Genomic DNA, 24,156 nt, shown 5'->3' on the forward strand with positions numbered 1-24,156 from the left:
TGTTAGGAAATCCTTTGACAAATTTAATTAATTTAATTAAAAGAGACAATTACCAGGCAATTAATTTCCCACCGTACACGTTACTAGCAATTTAATGCTCATTTACTTTTAAAATTATTTCTAATAAAAAAAAATATCACTTCTTCTCTTGGGCGGTAGTGTTGGTTTAGCCCGCACTGTGGATAAACAAAGAACGAACCTCTCATCTCTACGACATTAACACAAATTTCCCCCTCCCCCCCTTCCCTCCAACCCCACAGGCCAAAATCGGTTTTCTCGAGCTCGCCAACGCTCCAAATCGTTGCGATTTTCGCTCGCTGGCGATTGTTTTTGTAAGGCGTTCCCGCCATGCAGTTGACAGCGATTTGCGAGGGCGCGCAAGGGCTCGTACGCCATGCAAGTTCACAGCCCCAGCGCCCTCGCTTTCGATCACGGCTCAAGCGCCACAGATTAACCTTAAATGACTGGAAAATCAAAAATTAAAAGAAAAAAACGAAAGCTCCATAGCTTCACTGGTTTGTTTGCTCAATAGATGGCATTTTATAACTCATCATTATATAACTGTCCTTTTCTTGCAATGTGTTGCGTCTCACTTCATCTTTCCGAGCAAAAATCAATAATAATAGTGGATATGAACACCAACGATTGGAGTTTAGTATTTAAACAATCGTATCGCCGTTCTAGTTCTAGCGATGCATAACTTCAATGCGAAACCCATATAACAGTACAGAGGGAAGGCGAAAGCTCTTCAAGCGAGGAAAGCTCCACTGGCTGGGTATCCCACCAACAGATGGCGCCACTAGCTTTTTTGATATTTTTAGAATGCATGAGTCGTTTGCCGTCTGCTAAACGAAGTCTTTCTATATTCAGCTTAGGTAGAGTGCTTGAGTCGTTTAGAAGCCGTTTAGTGGTCGTTTAGTGGATTTGTGGCACTTGGGTGATGCCAGCTGTGAGCACCAACACAACGAATGCTGTAATGCATGACGTCATACGAGCAAAGCCGATGGGTAGGAAAAAGTTCAGTGCGAGGGGGCTTGAAAGCTTCGTTCGTTTACTTATTTTTAGAGACCCAAGTGCCACAAATCCACTAAACGACCACTAATCGGCTTCTAAACGACTCAAGCACTCTACCTAAGCTGAATATAGAAAGACTTCGTTTAGCAGACGGCAAACGACTCATGCATTCTAAAAATAGCAAAAAAGCTGGTGGCGCCATCCTGTTTCTGGGATACCCAACAAGTTGAGCTTCCTCGCTTGGAGGAGAGCTTTCTCATTTCCTCTGTTCTGTTGTATGGTTTTGCATTGAAGTTATGCATTGCTAGAACTAGAACGGCGATAGGATTGTTTAAATACTAAACTCCAATGGAAACCACCAGCACTGAAGCAAGTGAGATTTCAATAATGGTCGTTGGTGTTGATACCCACGTATCTGACCACACGTCCATTCATATAGATTTTTGCTCTGAAAGTTAGAAGGCCATATAGGTCATGATAAGATGAAACTTGTCGAAACACATTGCAAGAAAAGGGTAGCAATATAATGATGAGTTGTAATACGTTATCTATTGATCAAACCAATGAAGCTGTAGAGCTTTCATTTTTTTATGGATATTTAATTTTCCAGTCGTTTAAGCTTTATCTGTGGCGCTTGGGGAGACTTTGAGGTCTAGCTCATTCGCCTCTTGGCTTGAAAGCTTGGCTTGATCGAACTGCTGAGAATGAGACGGCTAGAGAATTAGAGCGAGAAATGCCACAAACAACCCTCGCATTGTTTGGCGGGGCTGCGGGCCGTCAGCCGTGCCGTTCGGATAGTTCGTGCCGTTGCGCCCATCCGGGCTGCGCAGGAGTGCACGATGGGACCTGCACAGAACTTTGCCTTGCCCCAAGTGCTACAGCACCAGAACTGCGTACGCTCCGTGCAAAAAGTGAAAATGCTGTGAAAAGTGACACCGCCCAGCACGGAAACCGCAACGAAATGGCTACACAGAAACCGGGCGAGTGGGCCAACTCACTGTTGGCCCGGTTCGAGGAGCAGGTACGTTGGAAAAAAAACCGCCCGTTACCACATCGTCGAGCAAAGTTGGCACACGGGCAGCGCCCCATTCGGGGGGCTACTGCTGGAGCTGGCCTGCCCTGGTGGGACACCTGCGCAGGACGTGTGCGGGAGGAGTGGGGGTCGCGAGGGAAGCTGTCAGCAGCGCGAGGAGAAGATGCAGAAAAATCGATAAAACCTGTCCCATCATCATCTGGCATGCGCGTGCGGGGTTTGGTTGGCGTTTGTGTGTGGGATCTGGCATGCTCGGTCCGGGGCAGGCGCGTAGCACCATTTTTGTGAATGAATTCGTCTTTGGCCGACGGCCAGGCGGAGGCCGTGGTGGGTACGTGAGCCGGCGTAGGCGTGCGGGCAAGGGGCAGGCAGGCAGGCCGGCGGTTTGTTATTGTTTTTGTGCACGATGCTTCTGGGGGTGGGACTGTTGTAGAGTTTCACGTGGCCGATTGCGAGTTTCCCCTCCGATCGGCACCGGGAGGGGAAGTTAGCCGGCTGTAAACAATGTTCAAATGGGGAAAGTGTGTGTGTGCCGCAAAGGTAGGGGTTTGTTTATATTTACATTTGCCTGCGATGCCCCTATCGGTGTGGGGAGGGCCAAGCAACAGTTGCGAATAGAAAAAGAAAACGAGTTCGTTCATCGAAATGTTATTTGTCTGTGACATTCTCATGAATGGGAATCGATCGGAGTTCGCGCACACTTGAAGCTATCCTAGATCTTAGAGAAATGGCATGAATGAACCGATGCATTAGGAAATGTAACGAAAAATTTCAACTTTAAAGAGTTACTAAATGTATAAAATTTTCATTATTACTTTTAATTGTTTTCTTTCCTTTCACCCAATCCCCACCACAGCTCCCTTACCGCACCGGTCCCCATGGCACACAGGCGCGGCTCAGCATTGACGAAACGATGAACTGCTTGATACAGATATCGCGCTACCGCTTTTCGCTCGTCATTTCCGGCCTGACGAAAATGTTGCAGCGTGTGAACGAGATTGTGAGTATCGGGCCTACCTCCCCCGTTCGGGCCGTCCGGTAGTGCTGCTTGGAACCTGAGCCTAGTTTATTATCTTACAGTTTCAACCGCCTGCCTGCCGGGGTCACGAGCCGGAACGGTGCTGCTATGATTCGTTGATCATCATCCTAGAGACGCTCGAACGGTGCCTGTCCGGGCAGTCGAAAGATACGGCACGTTTCGAGGAAGCGATGAATGTGAAGCTGCTCCTCAGGGAAATTTGCCAATTTATTGGTGCGTATTGTACAGGGAAAAAGGCTTTACTCTTTGCATCGCCGTGTCAGCATGTGTCCTTACTGTTCTGTTCCGTTCCTCTTTCAGATATACAGAATGAAAACAATCAAAATGCCACCTCGCTGAAGGCGCTCGCCTCGAAGGTGCTGTTCGCACTGTCCCAGAACCACTTTGGGGCCGTGTTTAACCGCATCTCGGCCCGCCTGCAGGAGCTGAGCACGTGCGCGGAGGAGAATCCCGACTACAGCGACATCGAGCTGATCCAGCACATCGATCTGGACGTGCACCGGCTGACGAAGCTGCTGACGGAGACGATACAGAAGTTTAAGTCGCTGAAAAAGTCCGCCCACATGATCCTGCTCAGCTCGCTGGAGCGCGCGCTCTGGAACTGGATCGAGTTTCACCCGAAGGAGTTCGAGGACCTGCAGCGCAACCCGAACGACGAGCTGAGCAAATGCTGCGAAACGTTCTTCGACATACTGGACTCGTACTCGGAGAACAAGAAGGCCCGGGCCGCCGTGTGGCCGCTGCAGATCATGCTGCTGATACTGAGCCCGAAGGTGCTGGAGGAGATTGTGAACGCCGACTCGGGTGCGCCGTGCTCGCCGCGCCACCTGAAGAAGAAACACTTCATGGAGGGCATCAAGAAGGGGCTGGGGGCGCACGCGTCCTCCAAGCAGTCGACCGAATCGGCCGCCATCGCGTGCGTGAAGCTGTGCAAAGCGTCCACGTACATCAACATCAACGACTCGAACAACGTGACGTTCCAGCTGGTGCAGAGCGTGATAAACGATCTGAAGGCGCTGCTGTTCAACCCGGCGAAACCGTTCTCGCGCGGCCAGGGCTTCAACTTTCAGGACATTGATCTGATGATCGACTGCTGGGTGTCCTGCTTTCGCATCAAGCCGCACAACAACGAGGCGCTGAAGGTGTGCCTGAGTCTCAACTCGCCGCCGGCCTACCACTTTGTCATCGTCAGCTCGCTGCTGAAGATCGTCACCCAGGCGCGGCTACCCTGGTGGCCCCAGATCGACCTGGTGTACGCACGGTCCGGCGAGCTGCGAGGCCTCTTCACCGACACGCTGAACAAAGCGACCCAGGGCTACATCGCCCACACGCCGCTGCGCATGATCACCTCGCTGACGCTCAAATCGAAGGACGCCCAGAGCCGGCTGACCCGCCCAGACGAGGGGCCAGCGCACAAGGCGCTGCTGCTGCTGATGGTGCGGCTCATCCATGCCGATCCGATGCTGCTGCTGAACAGCCTCGGCAAGGCGGGGCACGAGGTGCAAAGCTCGACGCTCGAGCTGATCAACGGGCTTGTCTCGCTCGTGCACCAGCCCACGATGCCGGACGTGGCGCAGGAAGCGATGGAAGCGCTGCTCGCCCTGCACTCGCCCGACAAGATCGAGGTGTGGAATCCCGAGGCGCCGATCAACACGTTCTGGGACGTGAGCTCGCAGGTACTGTTTTCGATCTCGCAAAAGCTGATCCAGCACCAGATCGCCAACTACACGGACGTGCTCAAGTGGCTGCGCGAGATACTGATCTGCCGTAACACGTTCCTGCAGCGGCACAAGGATTACGCGAACGTTGGCAGCCAGATCGCGATCTGCCGCCAGGCGCACATCAAGCTCGAGGTGGTCTTCTTCATGTACCTGTGGTCGGTCGATCTGGACGCGGTCATGGTATCGCTGTCGTGCTTCGGGCTGCTGTGCGAGGAGGCGGAAATACGGTCCGGCTCGGACGAGCTTACCGTGGGCTTCATTCTACCGAACTATCACCTCTACCAGGAGCTGTCGCACACCTCGGCTACGCTAACGTCGCCCCAGAATGCGGAATCGCGGTACAGCTTCTTCGAGCATCTGCACGGGCGTGTGACGCTGCAGCGCAACATCATGTCGCTGCTGCGCAAGATCGAACACTGCGTGAACGGCGTGCAGCCGGCGTGGGAGGAAACGTTCCGCAACTGGGAGGTAACGAGCAAGCTGCTCCAGAGCTACCCGAAAGGGAAGCCGGAGGAAGGGCAGGCGGAGGTGTTTCACCGGAGCATGGGCAAACGGCGCGCGAGCCACCAGAGCTCGGAGCACGATCTCGAGGAGCAAATCACCGAGTGGGCCAACATGACCTGGTTCCTGCTGGCGCTCGGCGGTGTCTGCCTGCAGAAGCCTCGCAACCAGAGACAGGCGACGCAAGGCTACAATCTGCCGATCGGAACGGCCGGACCGTCCCTGATGCAATCCACCACTTCGCTGTCCAGCTCGAGCTCGGGGCGCGGCTCGATGCATCCGATCATGGGGTCGCTGGTATCGTCGATCGGGCCGGGCAGCAGCCAGGAGGTGCAGTACTGCCCGGTGACCCAGTTCATTGGCCAGCTGTTGCGGCTGCTCGTGTGCAACAACGAAAAGTTCGGCCCGCAGATACAGAAGCACGTGAAGGAGCTGGTCGGGCAGGAAATGTCGGCCCAGCTGTATCCCATCCTGTTCGACCAGATACGCTCGATCGTGGAAAAGTTCTTCGACCAGCAGGGCCAGGTGGTCGTCACGGACATCAACACGCAGTTCATCGAGCACACGATCTACATCATGAAGTCGGTGCTGGACGGGCGGCAAAGCAAGGACCAGAATGACCAGCCGGCGAACGCGGAGCATCTCGGCGTGACGAGCATCGAGAATCTCATGCTAGCGATCGTGCGGTACGTGCGCCACCTGGACATGACCGTGCACGCGATCCACATCAAGACCAAGCTCTGCCAGCTGGTGGAGGTGATGATGAAGCGGCGGGACGATCTCGCCTTCCGGCAGGAGATGAAGTTCCGCAACAAGCTGGTGGAGTATCTGACCGACTGGGTGATGGGCACGTCGCACCAGATCGCGCCGCCGGGCTCGGGTGACGTGACGATAATTACGCGCGATCTCGACCAGGCGTGCATGGAGGCGGTGGCGGCCCTGTTGCGCGGTTTGCCCCTCCAGCCGGAGGAATCGGACCGCGGCGATCTGATGGACGCGAAGAGCGCACTGTTTCTGAAGTACTTCACGCTGTTCATGAACCTGCTGAACGACTGCGTGGACGGTTCGGAAGCGGACAAAGACACGAACAATCCGCCGCTGTTGCCGCCCCGGCCGAGGGTAGCGGCCGGGAAGCTGACCGCCCTGCGCAACGCCACCATCCAGGCAATGTCCAACCTGCTGAGCGCGAACATCGACTCGGGCCTGATGCATTCGATCGATCTGAGCTACAACCCCGACCTGCAGACCCGGGCAGCGTTCATGGAGGTGCTGACGCAGATCCTGCAGCAGGGCACCGAGTTCGATACGCTCGCCGAGTCCGTGATGGCCGACCGGTTCGAGCAGCTGGTGCAGCTCGTGACGATGATCAGCGACAAGGGCGAGCTGCCGATCGCGATGGCCCTTGCCTCCGTGGTGACCACCTCCCAGATGGACGAGCTGGCCCGCGTGCTGGTGACACTGTTCGACGCGAAGCATCTGCTCTCTCCGCTGCTGTGGAACATGTTCTACCGCGAGGTAGAAGTGTCCGACTGCATGCAGACGCTGTTCCGGGGGAACTCGCTCGGCAGCAAGATAATGGCGTTCTGCTTCAAGATTTACGGCGCGAGCTATCTGCAGGGGCTGCTCGAGCCGCTGATTCGCCCACTGCTGGGCGACGAACCGACCAGCAGCTTCGAGGTGGACCCGGCCCGGCTCGAACCGACCGAGGACATTGAGGTGAACCGGAAAAACCTGATCGCCCTCACGCAGAAGGTGTTCGACGCGATCGTCAACTCGGCGGACCGGTTCCCGCCCCAGCTCCGCTCGATGTGCCACTGTCTGTACCAGGTGCTGAGCAAGCGGTTCCCGAACCTGCTGCAGAACAACATCGGCGCGGTCGGGACGGTGATCTTTCTGCGCTTCATCAACCCGGCGATCGTGTCGCCCCAGGAGCTGGGCATCGTCGGCAAGCAGGTGCCGACGCAGATCAAGCGCGGCCTGATGCTGATGTCGAAAATACTGCAAAACATCGCCAACCACGTGGAGTTCTCGAAGGAGCAGCACATGCTGTGCTTTAACGATTTTCTGCGCGCCCACTTCGAGGCGGGCCGGCGCTTCTTCATACAGATCGCTTCCGACTGCGAGACGGTCGATCAGACGTCGCACAGCATGAGCTTCATCTCGGACGCGAACGTGCTGGCGCTGCACCGGTTGCTGTGGTCGCACCAGGAGCGCATCGGCGACTACCTGTCCAGCAGCCGGGACCACAAGGCGGTCGGACGGCGCCCGTTCGACAAGATGGCCACGCTGCTCGCGTACCTCGGGCCGCCCGAGCACAAGCCGGTCGACTCGCATCTGCTCTTCTCGTCCTACGCCCGCTGGAGCTCGATCGACATGTCGTCGACCAACTTCGAGGAGATCATGGTGAAGCACCAGATGCACGAGAAGGAGGAGTTCAAGACGCTGAAATCGATGAACATCTTCTACCAGGCCGGCACGAGCAAGGCGGGCAATCCGGTGTTCTACTACATCGCGCGCCGCTACAAGATTGGCGAAACGAACGGCGACCTGCTGATCTACCACGTGATCCTAACGCTCAAACCGTTCTGCCACTCGCCGTTCGAGGTGGTGATCGACTTCACGCACACCTGCTCGGACAACCGCTTCCGGACGGAGTTTCTGCAGAAGTGGTTCTACGTGCTGCCGGAGGTCGCGTACGAGAATCTGTACGCCGCGTACATCTACAACTGCAACTCGTGGGTGCGCGAGTACACCAAGTTTCACGATCGCATACTGGCCCCGCTCAAGGGCTGCCGGAAGCTGATCTTTCTCGACTCGCCAGCCAAGCTGAACGACGTGATCGACCCGGAGCAGCAGAAGCTGCCCGGCGCGACCCTCTCGCTCGACGAAGATCTGAAGGTGTTCAACAACGCGCTCAAGCTGAGCCACAAGGACACGAAGGTGGCGATCAAGGTCGGGCCGACCGCGCTCCAGATTACGTCCGCCGAGAAGACGAAGGTGCTGGCCCACTCGGTGCTGCTGAACGACGTGTACTACGCGTCGGAAATCGAGGAGGTGTGCCTGGTGGACGACAACCAGTTCACGCTGTCGATCGCCAACGAAAGCTCGCAGCTCAGCTTCATCCACAACGACTGCGACAACATCGTGCAGGCGATAATACACATCCGCAACCGGTGGGAGCTGAGCCAGCCCGACTCGGTCACCGTGCATCAGAAGATCCGGCCGAAGGATGTGCCGGGCACGCTGCTCAACATGGCCCTGCTGAACCTGGGCTCGTCCGATCCGAACCTGCGCACGGCCGCGTACAACCAGCTGTGCGCCCTGACTGCGACCTTCGATCTGAAGATCGAGGGCCAGCTGCTCGAAACGCAGGGCCTCTGCATCCCGTCGAACAACACGATCTTCATCAAGTCGGTGAGCGAAACGTTGGCCACGAACGAGCCGCACCTGACGCTGGAGTTTCTCGAGGAGTGCATCCAGGGCTTTCAGCGCAGCACGATCGAGCTGAAGCATCTGTGTCTCGAGTACATGACGCCCTGGCTGGCGAATCTGGTACGGTTCTGCAAACCGTCCGACGAGGGCAAGCGGCAAAAGCAGGTTGCGCAGATCCTCGAGAAGCTGATCAATCTCACGATCGAGCAGAAGGAGATGTATCCCTCGATACAGGCCAAAATCTGGGGCTCGATCGGCCAGATACCGGAGCTGATCGATATGGTGCTGGACAACTTCATCCACAAGTCGGTCAGCTCCGGGCTCGGTTCGCCGCAGGTCGAGATAATGGCCGACACGGCGGTCGCGCTCGCCTCCGCCAACGTGCAGCTCGTGGCGAAGAAGGTGATCGGGCGGCTGTGCCGCGTGATGGACAAAACCTGCCACTCGCCGACGCAGTACCTCGAGCAGCACATGATGTGGGACGACATTGCGATACTCGCCCGCTATCTGCTGATGCTGTCGTTCAACAACTGTCTCGACGTGGCCCGCCATCTGCCGTACCTCTTCCACACGGTGACGTTTCTCGTGTGCACCGGCTCGCTGTCGATGCGCGCCTCGACCCACGGGCTCGTGATCAACATCATCCACTCGCTGTGTACCTGCACCAAGCCGTCCTTCTCGGAGGAAACCCAGCGCATGCTGCGCCTGTCGCTGGACGAGTTCTCCCTGCCCAAGTTCTATCTGCTGTTCGGCATCAGCAAGGTGAAGTCGGCCGCCGTCACGGCGTTCCGTTCCTCCTGCCGCCATCCGAACGACCGCTGGTTGGGCAACGAGCGTGTGTCGCAGGCACCGCCGGCCGATCGCGAGCGTCTGGCGCTCCCGTCGCTCGAGGTGATCACCGAGGCGCTGCTGGAAATCATGGAAGCCTGCATGCGCGACATTCCCGACTGCGACTGGCTGCAGACGTGGACGTCGCTAGCGAAAAGCTTCGCCTTCTGCTTCAATCCCGCCCTGCAGCCCCGGGCACTGATCGTGTTCGGCTGCATCTCGAAAAGCGTCACCGATCAGGACGTGAAGCAGCTGCTGCGCATCCTGGTGAAAGCGCTGGAATCGTTCAACGATATCATACTGCTCGAGGCGCTGGTAATGTGTCTGACCCGGCTGCAACCGCTGCTCCGGCCGGAATCGCCCATCCACCGGGCATTGTTTTGGGTGGCGGTAAGCGTCCTGCAGCTGGACGAATCGACCCTGTACGCGGCCGGTTTGGCACTGCTCGAGCAGAACCTGCACACGCTCAACTCGCAACAGCTGTTCGACAACCAGAACATTGCCGACGTGATGATGGCGACGCGGGAACCGCTCGAGTGGCACTTCAAGCAGCTCGACCATGCCGTCGGCCTGTCGTTCAAGTCGAACTTTCACTTTGCGCTGGTAGGGCATTTGCTGAAGGGCTTTCGGCACCCGACGCCAACCACCGTGTCGCGCACGTCCCGCGTACTGACGATGCTGCTCGGGATCGTTGCGAAACCGCACCGGCGGGACAAGTTCGAGGTAACGCCGGACAGTGTCGCCTATCTGACTGGTAAGTGTAATTGTCCCCCCCCCCTCTTTCGCTATGTCGCACCACTTTCACACACTTACTTTTTATTTTGCCTTTTTTATAGCGCTCGTTTGCTTCTCGGAGGAGGTACGCTCACGCTGCCACGTCAAACACACTGTACCGCGATGGCCCGTAGAGTCGGGCGGTTCGGGCGATTCGGCCAGTGGTAGCAGTAGTGATCCATCGGCACCAAACTCGGCCGGCGGTGGCCCACTAACGGGTGGATCGGGCCCGGGCGGCTCCAGCGGCTCCGGTGGCCATAGTGTGCGCCGTCAAAAGTCCTGGGATATGTTGGACCAGTCCGCTATCCAGTACGCACGCCAGTCGCACAAAGTACAGCAGCACCAGGTAGGTTCGGACGGAAGCTTGGGTTTGTTTTTCGTATGGGTGTTACCTCTGCTATCTAAACTAAATGTGAGTGACTCGCATAATCTATTGTACTGCGCATTTCGCATACTATTTCGGCCCCAGCTTGCACTAACCGTGGAGTTGTCGTTTCGTGATTTTTAAGGCACACTCAGATTTAGAGAATCTCCGTGGTCTTATGGTGGTCGTACCAGTTCCTACCAAGCCCGAACTTCCCAATATGACTGTGAAACACATAATAAGCTAGAACCAGCTTGTTCCAATCTTACAGAGAGGCACCAGAGCCTTATTCTATATATATGGCAGATGCTAATACCCTTGTGGAATAAGAACGCACTCTCGTTCATAATTACTTTAAAGTTTGTTTTACGATGTATCTAAAGCTGAATCCATAGTTCACATTGTGTCTCTGTTTGTGTAATAGCTTATACAACGTAATGATAAAACAATGACGTAAGGTGTCTGGTTACTTATTCTTAAGTAACTAGTAACAGATACTAGTTGTCGGATTACAATAGAGGGATTCATTGAAAGTAATCAGCTCGAATAACTAGTCACCAATAGTCACTAATAACTGGTATAAGTAATTTCTTACAGTAAGGCCGCGCTCTGCCACTCTTCTAACAAGACATCAGACTCGAAGAAACCTATAGAGCTATATGGAGGAGCACCGTCAGACAGTTTCGAACAAACAAGACAATCCTGTCAAATTATCTACTTTTTCTCGAGTCTGATGTCTTGTGCGATAGGTAATAGAACGCGCTCTAACTGGTTGAAAGTAACAGGTCATCAGTAGTGCTGCAAAATGTCATGAGAATTACGTGACAATCACCACCGAAAATAATGAACTTATCCGTGGTATCTTGATGTTTATTGCTGATACTCAATGAAAGTGCGTCATGGAATGCCCAACGCGACGTGCGAGCGCTTGAGTAAAAGCCGATATTCTGATTGACATGCTGAGCTTAATGCCGGCGACAGCATAATCATGTTTTTTCTGACTGTGAATAGTGCTTCCAAATGACACTGTTTCAACACTCATGATTGTAAAGAAGCTCAAATCAGCACCCATACACAATTGAGGTGATCAGAGGTGAGATTCAAACAGTTGGTGAACCAATCACATGCTTAATGACATTTTATTTAGCACCCAACTCTTGTTCACTCACTTAATTTTTTGGTCACTCATTTTCTGGCGTCGATAATTCCAACATTCTTCGGACTTGGCGCATGGTCCCAATCAACAAAATGAGCATACTTGCTCGCTCTGTCGCCAAATCTGGTTTGATGGTCTGTCGAGTCAACCAGAGCGAAAAAACATGCTCATTTTGTTGCTTGTAACCACTCGCACGCATCGCATATCTCCCATGACTATCGTGATGATCACCGACAGAAAATGTCGCCACCAAGTGACTGACCAAAAGTTGGTTGCACAAAATGTCACCAAGCATGCGATGACCGCAACAACTGTTTGAGTCTCACCTCTGATCATCACAGTAGAACTCGTGACGCTGACATTATTTTGTTTCCTTCAGAATTTGTCATGACTATGTCAGTGACATTTTGCAGAACTGTTCACACTAAGCATCGGTTAATAAAATGCCAAGTGGCATGTATTGGGCACACCAACTGTTTGAGCATCACCTCTTGAGTACATGACGCTGACTTGGATATTGTTTCCTTGAGAATGTTTTATGACATTGACAGTGACATTTTGCAGCACTGTTGATCGTAGTCGAATACATTGAAAGGGTAAAATTATCTATTATAAATTAACTTTTTAACAGTAACTAGTTACAAACAGCTATTTGGCATTAATTAAATTACAAGGATGATCTTAATTAGTGAAAAATAACTGGTGGTCGGAGCGATTTTTTTAAGGAAATGATTTCTAAAAAAATATTTTACCAATTATCAGGTATTTTGACCAGTTACAAAAGATTATTCGTCTCTCTAATTTCAAGAAATATCCTAGCAACCAAAAATTACCCTGTTAGGGTCTTATCTACTCTAAAACGGCCAACATGGCACAGAGAGTCGCATTCGCGATTGTCTATTTTATTGGCGCTTATTCTCTATCGATCTGTCCACACTTCCACCTACTACAACTCGGCTCATTTCAGCTCATATAGATTGTACCACGGGCCCCTTACCACACTATTTGACTCCTTCAAGCGATCTGAGTGTAAGGTAGCATTGATGGTGTAAACTCCACCTTTCTCCATCCCGTTTGATTGCTAGATTTCGGGTCTGGTAAAGATCGTGTGTTCTTCAATAGTTTCATTTGACAGTTATGATTTGATGGATTCCCATGTTTTTTTGTTTGTTTAATACACGTTTGAAAAGGATTGTTGCTGTTAAGTGCTCAATAAAATATAATCGTTGCATTTCACCGGTAGCTATTGTACATACGTGATTCATTAATTGTACATACGTTAGAACCATGTTGTCATACCATCTGCTCTTTCTTTCTTGTCCATCAATCCAATGTATCGTAATCATCATCATGATCATGCACTACATAATAATTCTGTGTGTATTTGTTCACCCTTGTACATATATATGTATATAGGCGTTGGATGAGTGAGTGGGGTTTGTAGTTTCTTTTGTATTTAATGTTGCGAGAATGGGGTTAACATGTTCATACCGTTTGTCGTTTGTCGAAATCTCGATCGTTTCTTTTAGTCTAGAAGTAGAAGTTGTTTTGTTTCTGCCCCTTTGTGTAACTTGTGTAAGCGTGCTCTGGTCTGGGCTAATCGTTTGAAACACACAACCACACCCGCAAACATGAACAAAAGATACACACTCAACAACTCGATGCAGTGGAAGAAAGGGGGAACATCTGCTTATTTTGGCATGTTTGAAATGCTTCACAAGTCGATGAAGGACTATTGACTTCATTCAATAATGTTACACAAGACGATACACTATACTGAAATGCACCCCACGGGGCGGCAATCGAAACGTCCCACAAAGAAACAAAAGACAATGCCTTCCTCCCTTTTGCCCAATCTTATAGGAACCGGTCGTTATCAGAGGAAAGTCGTGGAGAAGTCTCGATTCGGCGCACAATCCGCACCTGGGAATGATCAGTCATTCCTCTTTCGTTACTCACGGTATCAACACTACTACCAACAACATCAACAACATGATCACCATGATCAACATGAACAGCAACACTTCAAACTCCATCACTCCAGGCATGCCTAACCTCAACAACAACAACAACAACAGCTCCATCCTTACTAACATCATCAGCAGCAACAACAACAACAACACTACTAACACCATTTCCACGGCCGGTAGTTTCGCTAGTGCTGTCGCCACTAACGCTAACACCGTCGCTGGCCCGCTAGGCGTCGGTGCGTACCAAAGCCAGCGGAACGATTTTCGCAATCGCCGCTCCTCTTCCGAACCGGTCAACCATGGGCAGATGGTACTGATGAACCCGAACATTGCCAAACTGATCGCGCTCAATCAGGGCCACACGCCCACCTACGGCTATGGAGGTGGTGGAGGTGTTGGTGCCCACCAGCAGCCGAGCCAGGTCGCCATCGCTGCTGCAGTAACGGCTGCCGCGGCAGCCGCAGCAACGGCGGGTGCGGCCGCCGCTACTGGCACACAGCTACCACGGCCAACATCTCCACTGCCGCCGGCGGTTCCGACCGTACCGGTGACCACGGACGAAGAAGGCTCCGAGCAGGCGCGGGACGCGACAAAGCAAGGGACAAACAAGGACGAAAGCGAAAACTTTATCGTCGACTGCTTGCAAGACATATCATCGATCAAAGTAAGAGCGCCCGCAAAAACCGTTTCTGTTACGCATCCCACCATATCTTCCGTCCGTCTGTCTATGTTTTTTCTTTCTCTCTTTCTCTCTCTCTCTCCTTCGAGATACTTTGCTAGTACTACTACTACTACTACTACTACTAATTACTACTAATTACTACTAACTACTGTTGGCTCTACTGTTACTATTCTATACCTCAAAATTTGAATACAGTTCACCATCCGCTACCACTTCTACCTGGCCACTATCCACTACCACTACTATAACAAACCAATTAACAACTATTCCAATTCGTGCTATGTATGCAACAACAAAAAACTCAAACGATCAAACGTTCAATCGGTTGTTGTACTAGTGCTGATGATTAAATTCCTACATACTTCTCTGTTGCTTCAATTTGATTTCTTATTGATGTATTGTTGTACCTGTACCATATTCATACATTGCGTGTGTGATCATCTTGTGCGATTGTGTTTATAAATGTATGTATATCCGGATTATGTTGATGTTTTTTTCTTCTCTCCTGTGTATCAGTTTATCTACTGTTCAGTGTTGTATTTCAAGGGGGTACGGTTGTTGTAAATGATTACTATTGTTCTAAGGGCGATCGTGTGCTGTGTATGGTATTTTCTGCAAATGTTTCCAAATTATCTGGGCTCGATGTGTTGTAAGCTTATATTGGCAGTATGCACGCGGTATTGTGAACGGTTGCTGTGGTGTAATGGATAGCCACGCAGCATCTTGCATGACTGGATGGTGTTCGATTCCCATCCCGAGCGCGTGTAGCAATCAACTAAATTCTTTGAAATATTTCACCTTATAGTAAAATTAAGCTTAATGATATAATAAACCTTCTTTGTGTATATGTGACACAGATCTGAAGATGAAGAAAATTGGCTGATTTATAAAATATATAATGTATAAAGGCACTTTTATACATCAATCTCTTCGTGTAGAGCTCCTTCCAAAAGAAGAGTCCCCAAGAGAATGTTGTTTATGTTGTAGAAAACCTACAATTGCAGCATAAATCGGGTCAGCCTTTCGTGTCTTTCGTGTCTGGGTTGTGTGTTACCTGTTATCGATTGGAAAATGTGTGTATTTGTTTATTTACGTGCTATAATATGTTAAGTACAAACATTAAAGCATCGCTTCAAACTGTATTTTACCTTATTGAGGGATTATTTCAATTTTACTTAAAAAAAAAAACAATAAATATGCATTTGCTGACGCTATCGACCAATAAGGCCAAAACGAATATGAAATAGAAAATATAATGTTTAGCTTGGCAGATGTGTATGTCTGGAGTGTTGAGGTAATTTGAGGAACCAAATGTCAATTTCCATAAAAAAAAATATCTGAAAACTTTGCCATCCCTCTAAGAACTCGAAAATATTGCAAAAGCGAGAGGTAAATCTTGCCTCATATTGAACCCATTATTCAATATTCTAAGCTTGTGTATACGTGGTATTACTTTGATATTCTTTTTCTCTTTTCTTCTTATCCCAATTCTACCTTGCTCCATCACCTCACCGCTCATCGGAACTCAACGATGAGACTGTTGCAATGCTCATAATAATTACTCTAAATACATAACCACACTCACATGCACGGACTTGTTTTCGTATATACAAACATGCAAAAATTTCAAATAATAATTTTTGTTACACGTTCCAATGTGCCACTTATTTCATGCCACTATTTTCCTTATTTGGGTTATGTTTTCATTTCAATTGTTTTTGTTTAACCCGAGGTACCTCTTTTTTGCTTTTGGGAATTTGTTTAAATTACTTCTTATTGTGTCTTTATATATATACTACCATGTCTTGTCTATACTATCATCTGATTGTTCTTATATCCTTCTGTCTCTTTCTATTTTTCTCCGTTAATACGCCTCTTCTTTCTCTTTGCATGGACAATATACGGCAATTATCAATGTTCCGGCAATGTTCGCAAATAATTGCGTTAATTCAAACCATATCTGTCTGGCTGTTTGTGTTTTTGCACTGACGTTTTTGTTTTCCTCTTTCTAAATGTCTCTATAATCTACTGTTTTCTTTCACTGTTATTGACTTCTTTTTACATTTAATTCCCTTTTTTCATTTTTTTTCATTTTGAACAAAAATTCTGTTTTTGGTTTCATATGACGTATGTGTTGTATGTGTTTTCCTATCATTTCCCCGTTCAACATAATATACCTACAAAAAACAAATGGAAAATTTTCCCACACTTCCCATTAAAAAAAAAAAAAAAAGATTGCACGTATGCTGTTCAAAACCCACCGATCCTTCTCCGTTCCAACGACCAAAGAACGCCTGGGTAAATCAACGCGGATTGACAATCGTCAGAAGGTACCGGAAGCTAGAAAACAGAAAATAAACAGAAAAGCTAATTTAAAAATCAAAACAAAAAAAACATGTAGAGAATGTAAAAAATCGTCCTGCTGCATCTCCTTTTCACACCTTTCTGATTAGATTTGATGTTCACTTCTTCACTCTTCAGATATGTTTCTTTCTGTCACTGTTTTGCTGTTTAGATAATTGTGTTTTACTCGCGTGTTTTTGTGTAAATGAATATTAATATCCGTGCACTTTGATTATTGTTTTATGTTAGTTCATTGTGTGCTTTCTCTGCTTTTTGGGTTTTGTTATGTTTTGGGTTGTTTTATTGAGTTTTCTTTTGTTTATTCAATATCTATTTCGTCTTTGTTTGCCACTTACAGGTGTACTTAAGTAAATTATCTATTTTGTTTTTATCATTTATCAATAACGTACAATTCTGGGTGGTGGGATTGTTTCAGAACGTTTTGTTGTACAAATTATGTACTGTGTATATTTGTGTTGTGTATGTCTATATATGTGTATGTATGATATTTTTCTGTTAGTTTCTGACCTTATCTCACCGGAGTTTTCTGTGCTCCCTTTATCTTTTATTCTCTCTGTTACTCTGTCACACTCTTCTTACTGTATATTTCTTCTGTCAGTGTCGGTGTATGCCTTTAGTGAACTCTTATTCCGTCTAGTGGTACCTCGATCGGTAGCGATCGAGGCGCAGGTAGCGAAACTTGCATTAAAAACACTGCAGACTTCACCTAGTCTGCCCTGTCTATCTGTCTGTCTGTCTGTCTGTGTCTGTCTGTCCACCTTTCTACCTATTCTTTCCTATGCTCTCTTATACATTACGCGTGCTTTTAAACCCAAATTGTAAAGAAAGCATTAGGCAAAACAATGAAGTATGTTTACCGATAATAAAACCCACCGCTCGGGAATTGTGCACCATTTAGGCATATCTTTCTTGCAAACACCACCCTCACCACACCATACACACCGATAGTTTTGCTCACTATTCTGCGACCCACTTCTGCCGGTCGGCTCTCTCTTTTCCTTCAGTGCTCTTCGCTCTCCGTACCGAGCCGAATCGAACCCTTGTGCTCTAATCAATGATTTCTTTTGCGCTTACTTTATCCTCCGCACGCCGTAACACCGTACCAGGAACGTGGCTCACGGTCGTCGGTGTCGAACGAGTCGAACGTGCTGCTCGATCCGGAAGTGCTGCCCGACTCCTCGACCCAGGCGCTGGTGCTGACCGTGCTGGCAACGCTCGTCAAGTACACGACGGACGAGGCAGAGACGCGCGTCCTCTACCAATACCTGGCGGAAGGATCGATCGTATTTCCGAAGGTTTTCCCGGTGATGTGAGTGATGGAAGTGATGCTATGGGAGGCTTTACGAAGGAGTGTGTTTGTGATGTTTTTCTCTGTTTTTTTTCTTCTCTCCCTCCCCCCTGCACACAGTCACTCACTGCTAGATCAGAAGGTCAACAATGTCCTGTCGGTGTCGAACGATCAGATCGTGCTGGCATCGGTGCAGAGCATCATACAGAACATGCTGGCGAGCGAAGACGCTAGCCAGCAGCCGCTTCACTTCCTGCAGAGCTGCGGATTCGGAGGGCTGTGGCGCTTTGCCGGACCATTTACCAAGGTAGGATCATTGTTTAAACTTCCAAAAAAAAAAAACGACAACGACGCCATCGCCCGTAATGCCGCGTTGTTTATTTTCTATTCTCCCCACTCCCCACAGTACAACATGATGGTGGAGTCGTCCGAGCTGTTCGTCAACTTCCTGGAGGCGATGGTGGAAACGTGTCTGCCGGTGGAGGAAAGCACCCCGATGCCACCGTCCCCCCGGCCGTACAATCTCAGCTCCAGCCTGAGCAGCCTCACGCTCGGCTCGCCGACGGATAAAGGTTCCTCCTCTAACTAATACTATACCGAGATGTTCCTCTGTTTTGGTTCCGTTTCGCTGTTTTCTCGATGTGTTGTTACCGATGCCGCCGCGCGCCGCAGTAGCAACGGCGAACAGGCCGACGACCGTGACGATCACGAGCACCGTCCACGGCCGTGGTCGGACAGTTTCTACCGGCGGCTGCGGGCCCTCTTTACGCGCTGTGTCGATCATTTTCTGTAGAGCCAGACACACGTGTGTCTCTTATTGCTGTGTTGCTACTTCTTTTGGACGTTTCCGTGTGGTTTTTTTTAATATTTTTTTTTTTCATGTCATCGTACACGCGTGTACTGGATGACGATCGTCCTGGCAGGCACCACCATCTCACACATGTTTCACTATTACTTACCATTACAAAGTGAGTGTGTGTGAATGTGTGTGTGAGATGGTTCAATTAAGTAGTTTATTTTTACTTTACGATCCCTGTTTTATTATATGTTTTTTTGATCTCTTAATCTTCATCATTGCATTGCTGCAGTAGTTTTCTACGCTCTGTATGTGTATATATATATATGCGTGTGTATTTCTCTCCTTCTCAGTATATGTGTATGTGTTTTCGGTATATATTTGCGCGTGATTGCCAGCGCTTCCTCCCTTTTTGTTTCGGTGGTATTTTTGTGTGCGTATTACACAGAGGAATTGGATCTCTCGACAGAAAAGCAACACCTTACATCTCTTACACCTTCTTGTCCCGATTGTACCTGCCGCGAATCAGTGCAAAAGCACACCTTATAATAGAAATGTTAGCATGGTGTAGTTAGCGGGGCGTAATGTCGGAAAAGAACATTGTCCATTCATTGATCTTACACCCATCTTCCCCAAGCAGCTGACCAGAGCAAAGCTTACAGGGTTTCTCTCACCAGTCTGCGCAACACTGCAAGCAGCTGTTTCAAACTTGTCTATTACGTTTCAAATCATCGGTTGCTTGGACCGACATTCGGCAAACAATTTGTGCAATATTTCAAATGGAATGCTACTGGTCGGAAACGATGCTTAGAATGTTTGAGAGCTGGCTAGAGAGAGAGACCCTCCCATAACACGTGTGTCTTACCCTTTATATGACCCAATTTTTGTTGCGTCTTAAGTAGTGAAAGAAACGCCATAACAACGTAAACAACGAGACGAGCTACGTGGCAGCTGTACGCTATACTCTGTAGCAGACGGACTGCTCATTACTAGATCTGTTAGTTAGATTATGTAGTTGTTGTTAGTCGCATTAGCTGTAAATTACTGCGGCTTGCTAACCAAGCCAACCAAATGAACACAAAACCAAGGTACCAATGTTTAAGCTGTAAGAGTCTCACAGTACATAATACCGTGTCCACCGGAACGATGAAATCTTCGGAACGATACGATTATCTGTCGAGTTTAGAGAAGCAGGAGAAAGCAATCACTAATGATAGAGAGAAGTGAGCGAGCGAGTGAGAGCAAAGCTCTTTGCTTAGTTTATTTGCTTGTTAAGATATCTTGTTCGATGAGAGAACTGTTAGAGCTAGAGTAGGGAATGTTGTTGTACAAAAGCGTGGCGCAAGGGCGCCTATCGCCATATGACCCAAGTGACCATTACACCATCCTGTATGTATCCACTATATCCTAGCAATACATTTATTTATTGTTATCATCATCCGCGTGTGATCTCAGTGACTGTTTCGCGATGGGTTCGCGCTTATGCGCTATTTTCGGGTTCGTCGCCTGTGCTCTGTTGGTAGCAGAAGAAGTCCTTACTCACGCGACAGGGTTTGCCACTCGCTTTGGTGTATACGTTGTATTGTATTACATTTTACATTATATTTTCATTATGGAACCATTCTAACGATAGTACACCGCTGGCTATCGAATTATTGTATGTGTGTATGTGTTTCAGAAAAAAAATCGTGTTTCAGAGTCAAAATCTACAGGGATTTTCAAGGGTTCTGAAACATTTGGCACACTTTCTGGATTCTTTCGCACGGAAAGTGATACTGCGACGGGAAATGATAGTTCCCATATTTTTTTTGGTGCGTTCCCACGATTTTTGGGTCGTTTCCGAGAATTTTTTGGTTCAATTGTATTGAGATCCAATCGGAAAATTTCAATAAATTATGGGAACGAATCAAAAATCTTACGATACGATCAAAAAATCGTGGGAACACACCATTAAATCATGGGAACGGACCAATAAATCGTGTGAAACCCTGTAAGCTGTCATTTTAATGAACTTTACAGGGTTTCCCACGATTTATTGGTTGGTTCTCATCAATTTTTGGTGAGTTCCCATGTTTGTTTTGGTGCGTTCCCACGAATTTTTGGGCGTTTCTCAGAATTTTTTGGTCCAATTGTATTGGATCCAATCGGAAAATACCAGTAATTATGGGAACGAACCAAAAATCTATGGAATATGATAAAAAAAATCGTGGGATCGCACCAAAAAATCATGGGAACTGACCAATAAATCGTGGGAAACCCTGTATGTGCTGACGTAGCTTTATCCCCTGCGCGCCAAAGTGTACCACTTCACGTGCGAAAGAGTCCAGAAAGTGTGCCAAAACTATCAGAATGCCTGAAAACCCTGCAAGTTTTACGCATTTAAAACTTGTCCAACATCCAGTATATTTGAAGCATGATGCAGATTTTTTTTTATCAATAATCTGATGTTTGACATAATTTCCATCCTATTTATTGGCTGCTGCATATTTGCTATCAGTACCATTGAAGGGATATTGCTATCTCCTTATTATTGGCTTTCCGCTTCTATTTTCAAAAACTTTTTGATTTTCTTTTCTCTCCTTCTCTATGTGCTTTTCCGATGTCTCTATTGTTCTTCCCTCTTTTTCGCTCTTCTTCAAATGTTTTATCAATTTACAAATTATGCATATGGACATCCCAACTTTGAACCTCTTTTTTGCTCAATGTGTGATGATGATTGTGTTCTACCGTTCCGTTTCATCGATAATTTGCAACATTTTTACTTTCTTGTTTGAACATGCGGACGTTCGTCTTTCGCTATTCCACTTTTACGTTTCCGTTCACCTTTTTTTACATCTTTCTCGGTGTATTTGGTTGTATGTGTGTGTGTGTGTTTTCTTTTGGGACATACTTGGAATAAACCGATCTTGTTCCCTCCGGCGCACGCGCGTTCCTGTTTTAATTCGTAGCATTCTCATCAGAATCTCTAGATCACGATGGGTTCAGTGGCAGCGTTAGCTCGTTGCGGCGTGCCTCCTGCAGCAAGGCGCGGACCGGCTCGAAGCACCGCTTCATCGACAGTCCGACGCACAATATCTAGTCAGAGATCTGGTGGAGCGCCGGCCGGATACTGCCCTCGATTGTGGCCGCAGCAGTGAGCCGTGCTGGAGCTTCCACCATCACCACCACCAACACCACCACCAAGAACAGCACCGATGATACTGCTGATCCCCGGCGATCGCCTACTACGACTCAGCGACCCATGATCACGAACGAACAGCGGCCCTAACTCCACCAACCGATACCGCGGTGTTTGACAATTGATTCGAAAGGTTATCATGGCAACAGAGAAACTTACTACGCTGTGCAAAGATTTTACATCAGTGTGCGCGCGTGTCTGTGTGTGTGTATCTGTGTTTGTGTGCACCCATTTGTGTGTTGCAGAGTGAATGCAGAGGGAGGTCAACTAGTGATGGGGGCAAATTGAGTTTTTCCGGAGTCGAATTGATACGATTTCGGTTGACTTCGGGTGATTCCGGTTGAGTCCGGACGACTCCGGACAAGTTAATTTTACAATGCAAATCTAAACAAACGAAAGCTAAGCGGCGCAAGCCGCAATTATACGGATGCTTATGATCACCATGTTATGGGTTGACGAATGGAAAACTACACATTTTTATATTACGATGGAATTAGCTGCCATTACTGCAAGCAATGATATGCACTTTGATTTGACCTTGTTTGGATTGATCCATCCTGTTTGAACACATCCAGGCTCATCCAGAGCCGTTCGTAATCAACCGGAATCGCCCGAAGCTAACCGGAATGGTTCGGAGTCATCCGGACTCATTCGGGGTCGTCGGAAGTGATCTGGAATCGTCTGGAGCCCTCCAAAGTTGGTCGCCGCATCCTTCCGGATTCGTCCTTGGACTTGGTTTTGATTCCCATTAGAATTCAGTGGATATCTGAGTGGATCTGCTCCGCATAACACATCACTAATCTCTACACACCGTAACCATTCTGTGTGGTATCTGTACGTCATTTCTAACAGAAGGGTGGACACTTCCCAACCCAATGGAGTGGGTATTTGTTTGCGGATGTATTTGCGCCCAATCGTAGAATCCTATTGGAATATTCATTGGGCGTAGCGTCCAGTGCAGTGGTCGGTAAACTTTACGGCATAAAGAGCCAAAATCGTCAACTCATGCCGGTAAAAATTGCATGTGCAAGAAACGAATTGATGAACTCACCACTAAAAAGTATAATGGTTCAGAGAACGGAGAAAAACCATCTAGCGATCACTTGATCTAGTGCAAAGCAATATTTCTTAGGGACAAACAAGCGAGGTTCCGAGATCCGGAGCGATAACGCTAGCGAAAGATGGTGTGCTGGGTAAACATTGGAAATGTTGCATACACCCTAAGATAGCGAAATACAGCCTTTTCAAGCTGGTCAAACGCATGCAAATTAAAAAAAAAAACAGGCAACGCAAGAAACGAAACAACTGAATCGAAATAATTTTCATTAGTAAGATTGCAAAGAAAACAACAACAAACAAACAAACAAACGTTTAGTACAATGTTTAGATTACGAGATGATACAATTTAATCACTCACGTTAAATGTATATTTTATATATGAATGGATTCTATCAATAAATGTTTAACATCACATATAGTAAAAAAAAAAACACATTAAAAAACTGGAACGGATTAATGAAGGGTTTAAACATCCTTCTCTTTTTTTAAATAACATTTATATTTATTGTTTTTTTTTAATCAAAAGTCAGTTATTACAGATTCTCTAGTACAGTAATGCCCTGGCACTGATATGAAGATGGTACCATCTGCTATTCATTCAATATTCTCTTTTAGGCCAATTTTTAAACTTACTTACTTACTTACTTATCCGGCACTACAACCGCTTTGCGGTCTTGGCCTGCCTCAGGAGTGTATTAAGCTACACATGGGTAACTCAGATTCAGATTCATGAATCGAAATGAATTTTCACAATTAATCAACGAATCTGCATCTTTCATTTTCAGATACCGAATTTTCAAAAATCGCCTAAGATTTATGCATCTCTATATGTATAAAGTTTCTTTAACCTTGCAAGAATCATGATTCCCTTTTTGAAATCTCTAAATGTCTAAATCTCTCTGTTTAAAAATATTTGCTTTATTTTCCAAGTGAAAGTAGCATTCATATTTTCATTCA

At 48.1% G+C, this 24,156-nt stretch overlaps 1 protein-coding gene across 6 annotated transcripts; it reads left to right on the top strand.

Annotated features, from left to right (window-relative positions):
• The first annotated feature begins 1,857 nt into the window (after positions 1 to 1,857).
• Positions 1,858 to 23,459, top strand: LOC120896647 (neurofibromin). Of its 6 annotated transcripts, none has more exons than XM_040300916.1 (11): positions 1,858 to 2,035; positions 2,904 to 3,047; positions 3,113 to 3,299; positions 3,387 to 10,322; positions 10,405 to 10,688; positions 13,726 to 14,496; positions 16,749 to 16,844; positions 17,985 to 18,187; positions 18,287 to 18,473; positions 18,573 to 18,738; positions 21,911 to 23,459. In XM_040300916.1, exons 1-11 carry the CDS (start codon positions 1,976 to 1,978, stop codon positions 22,039 to 22,041), a joined length of 9,165 nt encoding a protein of 3,054 aa, XP_040156850.1. In that variant the 5' UTR covers positions 1,858 to 1,975; the 3' UTR covers positions 22,042 to 23,459. The 6 variants fall into 6 exon arrangements, with proteins under 6 accessions (XP_040156850.1, XP_040156851.1, XP_040156852.1 ...); XM_040300917.1 differs by having other exon boundaries at positions 21,923 to 23,459; XM_040300918.1 differs by having other exon boundaries at positions 3,128 to 3,299.
• Positions 23,460 to 24,156: the final 697 nt, after the last annotated feature.

This window comes from Anopheles arabiensis, chromosome 2 (assembly GCF_016920715.1).
Source record: "Anopheles arabiensis isolate DONGOLA chromosome 2, AaraD3, whole genome shotgun sequence".
Taxonomy (NCBI): domain Eukaryota; kingdom Metazoa; phylum Arthropoda; class Insecta; order Diptera; family Culicidae; genus Anopheles; species Anopheles arabiensis.

Coding starts and splice junctions, on each gene's coding strand:
- LOC120896647 (XM_040300916.1), top strand. CDS start 1,976: ATGGCTACACAGAAACCGGGCGAGTGGGCCAACTCACTGTTGGCCCGG. Junction 3,048..3,112: donor TGCAGCGTGTGAACGAGATT/GTGAGTATCGGG, acceptor ACCTGAGCCTAG/TTTATTATCTTACAGTTTCA. Junction 10,689..13,725: donor ACAAAGTACAGCAGCACCAG/GTAGGTTCGGAC, acceptor CCAATCTTATAG/GAACCGGTCGTTATCAGAGG.